This window comes from Lygodium microphyllum, chromosome 5, assembly GCF_053477565.2.
Source record: "Lygodium microphyllum isolate KBCC chromosome 5, Lygodium_microphyllum_v1.1.10, whole genome shotgun sequence".
NCBI classification, from domain to species: Eukaryota; Viridiplantae; Streptophyta; class Polypodiopsida; order Schizaeales; family Lygodiaceae; genus Lygodium; species Lygodium microphyllum.
In genome coordinates this window covers 42,237,896-42,250,519 of record NC_141139.1, presented here as the reverse complement: position 1 = coordinate 42,250,519, position 12,624 = coordinate 42,237,896, and the positions used below count along the sequence as shown (strand labels likewise).

At 42.6% G+C, this 12,624-nt stretch overlaps 1 protein-coding gene across 2 annotated transcripts in view; it reads left to right on the top strand.

The window, feature by feature from the left end:
- Positions 1-430: 430 nt before the first annotated feature.
- Positions 431-12,624, top strand: part of LOC148035736 (uncharacterized) — a 40,393-nt gene continuing 28,199 nt past the window's right edge. For both annotated transcript variants that reach the window (XR_015690865.1, XM_087677754.1), the window contains exons 1-2: positions 431-1,042; positions 1,829-2,057. Coding sequence is in view for 1 of the 2 variants with exons in the window: in XM_087677754.1 (XP_087533880.1) it covers positions 728-1,042; positions 1,829-2,057 (544 nt within the window). In the remaining variant the exon portion in view is untranslated. The remainder of the gene's footprint in view (positions 1,043-1,828; positions 2,058-12,624) is intronic.

The window sequence follows — 12,624 nt, the reverse complement described above, 5'->3', positions numbered from 1 at the left end:
ATAGTATGTAACCAAAGCAGTTGACTCTTTTCTCATTGCCCAAATCAATAGTAGAGTCTCCCTAGCTCACATTATTAAGTGATCGATAAGGTGCATTGTTTGCATATGCAACCAATAAAATGACTTATGTGTTTATTATTTTTACTTTTTTTACAAAGTGTGTCCTTTTGATCTGTAGAATTGTATTGCGCACATATTTGTCTACATAGGGAAGAGTTGGCTGTCCATCACTCACTGCGACCCTAAGGCTTACTATTAGTTTAATTAGCAACAGGCAAGGCTGATTACTGCTCAACAATACCAATTAGCAACAAGAGAGACTAATTACTTATGAGCAAAGTGTTTTCTGGGGATGTGGGCCATAGGGGTTGGAGAGCTTCTCGCCATATCAGCATCATGATCTTATGTGATTAGGCCTGGGCGATTCGTCGAGACGACTTAGATCTTTGCCTATTAAGCTTTTTATCCACTAAGGTAACTGCCTCGGCACAAACCACAGTGAAGAAAACCCGGCCCCCGCGCCCCCTCTCTCACGGAGACACACACAGACACACACAGACGTACACGCACACACACACAACATACGCGCAATCACCTGCACGTCTCCGTGCTCGGGGCAGGGGTCGATTTCCGCATCCTCATCACTGGAAACGCACAGGAGGCTCCCATCCTTTCTCGCCTTGGCATCCGGCAGCGCGCGCATTGCATTCGGGAACCGGCCTTTAGGATGTTCGGAGGTGGAGGGAATCGGAGAGACGATGGCTTACCTGCAATAAGCAGCACCAACATCTTCTCTGCTCTCGAGAGCCGCCGCAAGAAGAAGAAGACTGATAAGGATAAGAACAGCTCCAAGGACTCCTCCTCTAACAAGGATGCGCAGCCCGCCCCGCAGGTGTGGACCCCTACCCCCGTTGCCGTCAGTTCATGGGCAGACTGCGAGGAAGACGATGACGATTACTTCGCCATGCCTGCTCTGCCTCCGATTTCGGATCCAACCGCCACAACAACCGAGGCTACGAATGAAGAGTTGAGCCAGGAAGATGTATGTGCACCACAACCCCGTTGCGTATGCACCAATTCTATTTTCCATAGATTGCTTCAGAATCATGGACGTAGTCTGTGGGGTGCATTTGAAAATCCCTTTTCATTGGAAATAGTCTATTGCATAAATATCTAGATAAAGTCAAAGCTCTGAGCTATGAAAATTAGTGGTTGTCACACCTCAGGTAAGTTACGCAGTATAATATTGCCTTAAGTTTCTGTTTTGATGCCTCAGTTGTGGATCTCAAGGAAGCTGGAGATTTGGATTGTGCTTCCAAGAGTTGGCATGCATACAAAACATGCAGGGAATGGTGTATTCCTTAGTTATTACACTGAAAGGTTTACTGTCCTATGATAATGGCATTCTTTAAGATGCTGTTTGCACTTGAGGGAGAGGAATTTGAAGATAAATAGAGAAGAAGGGTACTACCCTTGTCATGGATAAAAAATTGCACATAAAATTACAAGGTCATTACATGTATACTGTGTTTGGAGGATTATGGAGATTATGATGGTGGGAAAATGAAGATGCTCTTTTGCAGTGACTGCACATCATAGTAGGCTTGGTGTGGACTTGATGTTTAGCTTTAAGCTTTGTCATTCTTTCTTCCATATATCCTATCTGTACTAGGCAGCTTCCATCTCTCTCGTGATTGCATTTCCATTGTTTAGAACAGCAAAACCGAGTTGTTCATCTGAACTGTTGTTTTTTTCTCTATGTGGGAAGTTCATGTCTTTTAGGTGTCGACTAATTGTGAAGTGTCATGTCTATTTCTATATTCGGCAGAAAAGTGAAGGGGATGAGGAAGTTGAGGAGGAGGGAGATGAAGAGAATGAAGACGAGGAACCTGCTCGATCTCCAAAGCAGCCCCTTGAAGTGAGAGAGGCCCCTGTTTCGGCTCCTACTGCCCGTGAGCCAGAGCGTCAGCTGTCAAAGAAAGAGCTGAAAAAGAAGGAGTTGGCTGAGCTTGAGGCTGTTTTGGCCGAGCTCGGCCTTAATCAGAAAGCTGATAAAGGTGATGTTTAGTGGTGATATTTTGCTCCTCAAGCTTAAAGATGTTTTGCTTGTTTCCTTTTAAAAGCTGAGTAACAAATGCGTATGATTATTGGTGAAGTAGGATAGGGAAATAATTCCATTTTCGCTATTAGTATAATATCATGGAACAAGGTTATCAAACATGCTTTAATTACTAATTATTCACCACAAAAGATAAGGGTCATGATTTTGTATAATAGGTGTTTGCTAGGATATAGAATGAATTTAGTTGGTACGAAAATGTTAATGACAAGAATTTGCTCAGCCTTTAGGGCATATGGTAGGGCATAGTCCCACCCCAAAGTAGCCAAGGCATCGGTTAATGGGTGCATGTTACTTGCCCAAGAACCTACCACGACTATACAAGCAATGGTTAGCTTATCTCGGGAGTCCAAAGGGCCACTCCAGAGAGGCCAAGGCATTGGATGAAGGGTGCTTGTTGAGTGTATAGTGGCTTACCATGACTTGTCAAGGCTATGCTTAACTACTTTGAACTGTTTTTTTTTTTTTGTTTTTGGGAGGGGGGTTTTTGATGTAACAATGCCCATGGGGGGAAAGAGGGATGGTTGGCTCATTAATCACAAAATAGGAAGCATGTACAAAGTCCCTTGCAAGGTTATTGATGATGGAGTGGTGAAGAAGTATATGGAGGTATGATGGTGATAGAATCATAGGTGGAGATTGCTCGGGATCCAATGTGAGCAAGGTGCTAATGGATGTTCTACAAAATGAGATGCATAGAGTAATGCTACATGATGAGGATGTGCATGTAGCAAGGTGCTACTTGGAGAGTGTCCCTAGTGGGGGAAATTGTTGGCTCATTAGCATGTACAAAGTCCCTTGCAAGGTTGTTGATGGAGTGGTGAAGAAGTATATGGAGGTAGGATGGTGATAGAATCATAGGTGGAGATTGCTTGGGATCCAATGTGAGCGAGGTGCCAATGGGTGTTGTACAAAATGAGATGCATAGAGTAATGCTACTTGATGGTGATGTGCATGTAGTGTTCCTCATGGGGGAAATTGTTCACTTGGCCAAGTGCACTTTTATAAAGATGATGGTGATCATAAAATGCTAAGGGAAGATACAACATGAAAGGGTTCATGTCAGAGATGAGAAGACAATGCTAAAACCTGAAGTTACCAAATGAAGGGTAGAAACCCCCTATCAACTATGGATGGTAATGTTGAAAGGTGAAGGAGGACCTCATGTTAGGTCTTTGTGTGGTGCTGAGAACCAAAATGATGTTGTTTGATGCAGAAGGTAGACTTATAATCCCTTAGCTGGAAGAACTAAAGAAGAATCAACTATTTGGACATGGGGAACAATATTTGTACTCAATTTGGGAGGAAAATGCTGCACTAAAATAGGGCTCACTCTGTATATACCTATCAATGATACCGTGTGAGTGCATGAAATGGAAGTAAAAAATAGAAATTGTAATGCACCTATTGCATTTGTGGACTTGCAGAGGTTGGTTCAGGGACACAATTGATGGTTTGTGCTTGGTAGTACCTTCTCTTTAATTCAACAATCTTATAGATTTAAAGAATTAACGTGCTAGGCTAAAATGATAAGCAAGATTGTTGAGATTAGAGGATGACAAGGTTGTGAGGATCATTGGAAAGATTGTTAAGATTGCAAGGATTGTTGTGAAGACCCATCTTGATTGGGAGGGTTTATGTGAAGATTGTCATGATTGTGATGTGGATCACGAGTTGGATTCCCCCTCTACTCCTCATGCCTCTTGTCCCTCTTATTTTTGAGTCATCTTGTTTTTCAGGTGGACATACTTTCTTTTACTGTTTTTTCTATTGGAGAGTTACTTTCTTTGCTAGGAGGCCCCTTTTTTGGCTGGGTGACAGGTTTTTAGTCTTGTTTTGACGGAATTTATTGCGGCCATATCTACATTTTGCAGATTTTTCCTTTTGGCTCGACATCAAGTCGTCTCTCTCATCTTAGATACTGTAGTCGTCTCTCTCATCTTAGATACTACTACATTGCTCTCTAATTTGTATAGGGACAGACCTCGTACAAGTAGAGGACATCCCAGTGGTAGCATTTTCTTTGTTTTCTTGCAAGTATTTTTTGAAGGACATCTATGGCCGATGTGTATGCTTTGGGGGATCATATGGTTTGAGACGCTTTAGACTGACCACCACCCTCTCTCTCTTTCTTGTTATATTCTTTTGGGGCCACTAGTCCCTAATTGACATTGATGGCATCTCCTGAGCAGGTGCCTATTTTACCTTCTCTACTTGCATTCGACAAGCTGCATGTGATAAACTATCCTTTATGGTTGTGTTGTATGAAGTGTCTGCTTGATGACTTTGACCTTTGGGATTTTTTTACTGTCTCTCTAGTTCGATCTATCGTGGATCCTCACGATGGTGATTGTAGATTTGACAACTTTACGGGATGGTTGAATGCCAGAGCCCACTCTTTTTTTCTTTTGAGTTGTATAGATTTCATGCTTGTGCATATTAGATGAATCCGTACCGTTGCAGAGGTTTGGTAGAGATTGGCATCTCTCTATTGGTTTTAAACATTTGGGCATTGATTATCTCGAGTTGAAGCTATGATAGCTTTCTATCGCAGATTCCCCTATGAGGAGGGATCACATCCACAGGATGGAGGAGTTATGGGGTGGGCTTGCATCCCTTGGTACGGACATTTCTTTGGAGGACCTAGTTGCGACACGTTTCTCATATCTTTTGTTATTGATATATGATGTATTTTGTACCAGTCTTCTCACTTCTCATAGCTGGGAGACTCTCACTTGTTGGGAGGAGCTAGTCCAATTGGTGCTTAAGCAAGATGCACGTCATAGCGAGACAGATTCTTGCGGAGCCTATACATGGGGCCTTGCTTATGCGGCTTTATCTATAGGTAAGGACAAGCCAAGGAGAAGAAAGGGAAGAGGAAGCAATTGGAGTCATCTTCTGACTTTGATATAGATTTTGTGGGAAGTGTAGAGGATATCCCATGTGTCCTTATTGTGGGAAGACCTCGCACCTTGAGGAGAAGTGCTGGAGGATATACCCTCACCTTCGTCTGGGAGTGAAGGGTGGATCTACATTGAAGCCTTCGTCTACCTCTTCTTTGTCACGTGATATTACCACTGAGTTTGTGTATCTATATATTTATCAGGTAGAGGAGCCTTCTTTGATTGTCTGTTTTCTAAGCAGCCTTGGCTCATTGACAGTAGTGCATCGAGTCATACGACTCCCCGAGGTGATTTGTTGCAGGATCTTTGTTTGTTATCATCATTGTTGGTATTATCTCTTCGGTGCCTGTCAGTGGTGTTGGCACCTTGCCTCTATTGTCAGACCATCCATCAAGCTTTATTTTTAAGGTTCACATGTTCCTGACTTGGGCTTTCCTATTCTCTCAGGCTATGGCCTTTCCAGTCTTCTCGAGATGTGCGTTGTCTTCACGGAGACGGCTGTCTTTGCTAAGGATTTTTCTATAGGAGTCATTTTCCTGAAAGGTTGACAGGAGAGGGGTCTATATATGCTCCATTTCTCTTCCATTTTGTAGGGCCCTCCGAGGCAACATTCTATTGCCGCATTTGTTTCCGATTATGCACCATTTATCGTGCCGGCTTCATCGCATCACCCATCATCTCTTCTAGTGGTTTCCTCATTATACCTCCCATTCCTTTCAGAGGGGGAGGATATTGGTGATGAACTTGTGGATTTCCTAGCCCTTTGTGTTTTTGAGGGGGCTTTCTAGGATCGTGAGGAGTTTCTTTAGGGTTTCCACTCTACTTTGGGCCTTTTTCTTTATGTGGTGAACTCTTTTCTTCGTTATCAAGCCACCATCCCCTGCTACTTGGTTCTTGGTTCCTGTTGTTTCTATGCAGCTTATGGTGCCTTCAATAGTTCCTTGCTATTGTCTCATAGTTGGGTTAGAGGCTTGGCTTACCCGTTCTTGACAAGAGTTTTCAAGAGTGATTTGTTCAAGGCCTCTTCATTTCTATTGTCCTTTGGTGGCCTTTCATTTGATTGGATTTTTATATGGAGAGGGGTCTTGCTCCTTGGCTGGCTTTCTTCATCGATGGACTTCATTGGCATTGGCACTTTTTGTACCACCCTCGAATTTGCATCTCCTTTGGCCTTCTGCCACATCTAGGATCTAAGAGGGGGTGTTAGCGTTCGCGTGTCTTGTGTGGTCATCTTCTACTTGTGAGCCTTAGTCTAAGTCAGACAAGAATGTTTGGAGCTCTAACATTGTATTTATTTGTCATTTTATGTGCTTCAGGTACCTTAGATGGAGGGCACAACATTAGCACATTTCTTTTTGGACTTCTGTCCATTTTAGGGTTTTAGGGTTTTATCATTTTTTGCCTATATATAGGTGGCCTGCCGTTCCACTTTCATTATCTATCATTTATCCTTTTTGTATAGCCAATTCTCCTCATTCTCTCATCCCCTTGTTACCATCTCATGCCCACACTGACCTGTAGACTTGCGTATTGGGGTTGATTATTGCAGCCTTGTATCTTCATCCACTGTAGTCACATTGTTCCTTCTCTCTCTCCTGTGTCCTCTCTGTCTCCTCTCCATGCTCACTTTTCTTTCCATTGTGCACTTTGTTAGATGCTGCTTCAAACAAAACCACCACTAGCTACCTGCCGCTTAGACCTTCAATTGGTGTTTTTTATACCAATCTCTAGCCACTAGAGAGCATTGCCCTACTGCAAGTATCTTTGCCCAATTACCACCCTTTGGTGTGTAGCTTGAGATGACTTACTTGGAAGCTCCGCCTTGGTCTTCAATATTGTCCTACTTGCTTTATTTGTTTCTCTCTTCCTACTGCACTTGTACCTTCTATTCATTAGGCGGTAAGAGTGTTGGTTAGTTAGCTTGTTCCTATTGCTAAGATGGTAAGAGTGTTGCTTAGCCTATTGCTATCGTCATTTTTTGCAATGCTATTACTACTTGCTAACCAGTGCATAACCCTTTAAATTGCCCAACTTCCAGGCTTTTGTAAGAACGCTGCCCAATTGGCAGATCTTTGTTATAAATAACTTGACTAAGCGCTCAGTTACAACAATTAACAAATTCACAAAACTGAAAATGCACACTTTACTACTTTAATCTTGAGACTTGGACATTGGATACCCTGTTGGCTCCAAAATTGGCTCCTCTTCTAATATTTCTTTTAACTTATATTGCAAATGGATTGAGTGCAACTAAGATTCTCTGATCTTCTCGGCTAATCCAAGTGCCTCTTGTTAAATATGACCAAGAAGCCTCCAAACCAATTTGCCCCTTGGTTTGCTTGGGGATCAGCCTTCACCCTATTCCTTGAAAGACAAATTCAGCCCCAAATTTGATATTGGCTGGTTGGCCTCTCATAGTTGCCAAGAGTTTTCGAAACGGCGAAACGGAAACAGGCAGGAAACGGCAGAAACAGAGTTTCGGTCCCGACAAGAAACGGCGAAAACAATTTAATGGGAAAAACATGTAAAATATAACAAACTAAATAGTTTCATTAACCATTGTATACAATTGACCATTCAAATCCAAAGCAAAGATGAATATCATTTGATTTCTCCCACGGGCCACTTGGCCCTCTAGAGTCTTTATAAGTTCATAGACTCTTAACTATAGTCCACAACAATCAATTATTAGAGAACACTAATCAAATTAAAGTTCAAGGGAGATTACACAGTACACATGCACTTGCCACCATCCATGTGTGTCTATATCATTTCAAAAAGAAGAGTACAAGATACTGTGAACATGTGCAATCATGCATGGATAGTGGATCATCAAAGCAAAATATCAAAAAGATAAAAGAGTTAAGGCTCAAGCCTCGATACAATCATAAATAGCTGAAATGTCTAAAACGTGTCTGGAATCTAGACTCTGAAGTGACTACTCATCATCTTGATCCTCGGCCTCTGCATCACTAGTAGATGCACTAGAAGTAGAATCTAACTCAGAATGAGAGCTAGTAGAAGAGGGTGAGGCTGCAACTGCTGAAGTGCTAGCGCCATCCCGTCGCGAAGTGGTCCTTTGTGAAGCTCGTGTGCGATGGGCAGGAGTTGACATCTCCTCATACAACATGGTGTAGATATCCAACTCCTCACTAGGAATATTTGGTATGTCTTTCACACTCTCTATGTCTACCTTGTCGACATTCACCTGGTGAGGTTCAGGAGAGGTAGAGGTGTGCTCAAGAAGGCGAAGGTTGAAGGAATCGATTAGGCACGGAGATCGAGGCAGATAGTCATTACGCGCAGTGAGAGAGACAGGGAGAGTGCGAGAGAGCAAAGCATAGAGTGAATACGTTTTTAGGTACAATGACGAGTGTGTGACTTTAGGTTTTAGATAGATATATGTATGAAAGTACAATGTGCTAAGGGTGTGTTCACACTCGTGCCCATATAAAAGGCACGATGGCCCTTTATTCCCAACAATCTCCCACCTAAAGGCAATGTGCCTTAAGAGGAGAAAAGAACCAGCTAAGTCTAAGTATGTACAAAGCTGAAATAAATATATCTATCCAACTCCCATCATCTGTCGGCAATGAGCAAACCGCTCTGTTGGAAGACCCTTCGTGAGAAGGTCTGTAGGATTATCATCTGTATGCACTTTGACAAGCTCAATGCTCTTGCTGTCATGTACATCTCTAATGAAGTGATACTTCACCTGTATGTGCTTTGTCTTTGCATGAAAGACAGGATTCTGTGCTAGCATGATAGCACTCTGACTATCACAATGGAGAACAGGTAACTCCGTGATGCCAAGCTCTCCCACTAGACGTGAAAGCCATAAAGCCTCCTTGCATGCCTCAGTGGCAGCTACATACTCTGCCTCTGTAGTAGACAATGCAACACACTTTTGTAGTATGGAGATCCAAGAGACTACTCCTCCTATGAAAGTAAACACATACCCAGAAGTGGACTTTATGCAGTCCGCATGACCAGCATAGTTTGCATCTGTAAAGCCAACAACTGATGCTTTCTGCTTTCCAAAGCAGATGCACAACTCCTTTGTGCCTTTAAGGTATCTCATAATATCTTTCATTGCATTTCAATGCTTCTTGCCAGGGGTTGCCATGTATCTGCTAACCGCTTCCACTGCAAAAGCAATGTCAAGACGTGTAGCAACCATAGCATACATCAAATTGCCAATAGAGCTGAAGCATATGGTATCTTGGCCATTTCAGCCTTCTCATCATTAGATGTAGGGCTGTCCTCTGCACTGAGTTTCACATATGGAGGCAATGGAACCCCAATTGTTTTCCTCCCCTCCATATTGAAACGCTGCAAAACTTTGGAGATATACTCCTGCTGAGATAGATAGAGTAAACCTTTAGATTTATCTCTGAGTATTTGCATGCCAAGAATGTGATTTGCATCAACCAGATCCTTCATGTCAAAGCTGCCATGAAGACTTTGCTTCAATGAATCCAAGGCATGAGTATCCTTGCCAGCAATCAGCATGTCATCAATATACAAAACCAAGATAATCAGGCTGCCATCTGCAGCCTTCTTGGTGTATAAGCAGTGATCCACTTGACTTCTATGAAAGCCTTGGGATTGCATGAATGTATCAAACTTATGATACCATTCTCTTGGTGCTTGTTTCAGCCCATACAAACTCGTTTTGAGTTTACATACCATTTGTTCTTTCCCTTATTCAACAAACCCTTCAGGCTGCTGCATATATATGTCTTCGTGCAGATCACCATGTAAAAACGCAGTCTTTACATCCATTTGTATGAGCTCCCTATCCTCAATTGCGACCAAGCCCAAAATGGTTCTCAATGTAGTCATCTTGACTACAGGAGAGAAAATCTCATCAAAGTCAATTCCATGCTCCTGCTTGTATCCCTTTGCAACCAATCTTGCTCTGTACTTTGGTGAGGAACTAGAAGTGACCTTCATTTTGTAAACCCATTTGCATGGAAGGGTTTTCTGCCCTTTAGGCAACTGCACCAAGTCCCAAGTGCCATTTTTTTCAAGAGATTCCATCTTTGACAGCATGGCTTTATACCATTTCTTGCTGTCCTGTTTGTCCATTGCTTCCTTGAAGCAAGACGGTTCACCACAGTCTGTCAACATGACATACTCAGCCACATTAATTGCATCAGGAACAAATTTGTCAGGTTGTCTAGTAGCCCTAGACGATCTCCTAACCCAATGGTCATTGTTTGCTGGCTGTTCTTGCAAATTTCCATTTTCAGCATGCTGTCCTAGCATTTCAGCCTGCAAATCAGCATTAACTGCTTGCTGTCCTGGCTGTTCCTGCACATGTGATGGGTCATTTTCATGGGCAATAGCTGGCTGATCATTTTCAGCATCATCTCCTGCATTCACAGGTTCATTTACAGCAGGTATTTGCTGCTGTACAGCGGGCACATTTTGCTGTCCAAAAGGTATTTCTTCCCGGAATACAACCTTACGGACCTCCTCAGTCTTTTCGGGTTGTTTGTGCATGCGATCTTCCCGGAAGATAACGTCATTGCTGCACACTATTTTCCTTTTCTTGGGATCCCACAATTTATACCCCATTTCACCCTCATCACCATATCCTAGGAAAATGCATTTATAGGACTTTGGCTCAAGTTTGCTGCGTTTTTCTTTACGAATGTGCACACAAGCCTCGCAGCCAAACACTTTCAAATGAGCATATGAAGGTGGCTTGCCCGACCACGCTTCTTGGGGAACTCCCCCCCAAAGACCTGTTTGGTGATCGATTAATCAAGTGAATGGCTGTTATAACAGCCTCTGCCCAAAAACCATGGGGTAATGCAGCATGAGATAGCATCGTATGGACCTTATCCTGTATGGTCCGATTCATACTCTCTGCAACTCCATTTTGGGGTGGATTATGAGGGGCAGTGAGCTCCCACTTTATCCCTTTGCTGTTACAAAATGCCTGAAAGGCTTTGGACACATTCCCCACCATTGTCAGAGCGAAGACACTTAAGTGTCTTATCTGTTTGATTTTCAGCCAATGCCAATAATTTTTTAAACTTGTCAAGCACTTTATCCTTGCTATGAATGGGGTAAACCCATACTTTCCATGCAGCATCATCGACAAAGGTGACAAAATATTTCTTTCCCCCTAAAGATAATCCTAGCATTTGATATACATCTGAATGTACTAACTCTAGAGGAGAAGATTTCAAAGAAAGAGACTTTTTGTGAGAAGTCTGTGCATGTTTGCCATAAATACAATGATCACAATGATCAAAATCAGCATAACGAAGACAAGGCAAGTAACCCAAACGAGAAAGCACTTTCATTCTTGTTTGACTTATGTGTCCCAACCGGCCATGCCACAAAGAAACACTTGGTTGCTCGGTCAGGGCAACAACATGGTCACGCACATTAGATACATGAAGTGGATACAACGTATCACTCTTGCAACCTCTGGCAATAACCCTAGATCCTTTACAGATCTTCCATTTTCCATCACCAAAGGTGGTATGAAAACCATCATCATCTAGTTGCCCTGTGCTAATTAAGCTCTTCTTGAGCTGAGGTACATGCCGTACATGTTGAAGTGTAAAGACAGAGCCATGCTGAAACTGTAATTGCACACTGCCAATACCTGCAATCTCACATGCATAGTTGTCTCCAAGATGGACAACATCATGTCGACCCCCTGTATATGCGGAAAACCACTCATGATGAGGGGTGACATGAAAAGAAGCACCTGAATCAAGAATCCAGGTATGCATGTCATCATCTGTATTTGTAAGTAGAATATGTGCACCAAAATGTGAAGAGACAAAGAGTACATCACTCCCACTGTCACTGTCATGAGTGACTACATTCACCTCTTCAATTTTTACACTGCTTTTCTTAGGCTGACTATCCTTCTTCTCTTCCTTGCAATCATCTGTCTTTTTGCCTTTTCCTTTCTCTTTCTTCCATTTGTAGCAGTCACGTTTAAAGTGACCCTTCTTGCCACAATGATGGCATTCAACATCTTTGCCACGTGATTTATTGCGTCCCTTGCCATCATATTTGCCCTTTTGCTGTGATCTGCCCCTAGTATGCAAAGCACTGGAAGACTTGTTGGATGCATTGTTCTGCCGATTCATCTCTTCCATAAGTAGAGCACTCTCTACATCAGCATACAAAAGAATCACATTAGAATTGCTCATAGCAGTCCTGAATGTATCCCAACTCTCTGGTAGGGTGCAAAGCAAGAAAGTAGCCTTAAATTCCTCATCAATCATAAATTTCAAGGCAACCAGCTGTTTGAAAATGGAGTTAAACTCACTCAAGTGAGTAGACATTGCTGTACCTTCTTTCATATGCAAATCCATAAGCTTTTTCAGCCAATACACTTTACTTGCAGCGCTCTTCTGTGCATACAGTTCTTCTAGTCTAGTCCATATAGCATATGCAGAATCCAAACCTTCAATGTTGAAGAGCAAGGCATCAGAAATCGATAGCTCTATGGTTGAGCGTGCAAGCTCATTCAACTCATCCCAATCGTCTTGATCCATGTCTATTGGCTTTGCCCCTTTAGTTTTGATCGGCTTTGCGTGCTTCTTTTGTAACAGGATATTGTAG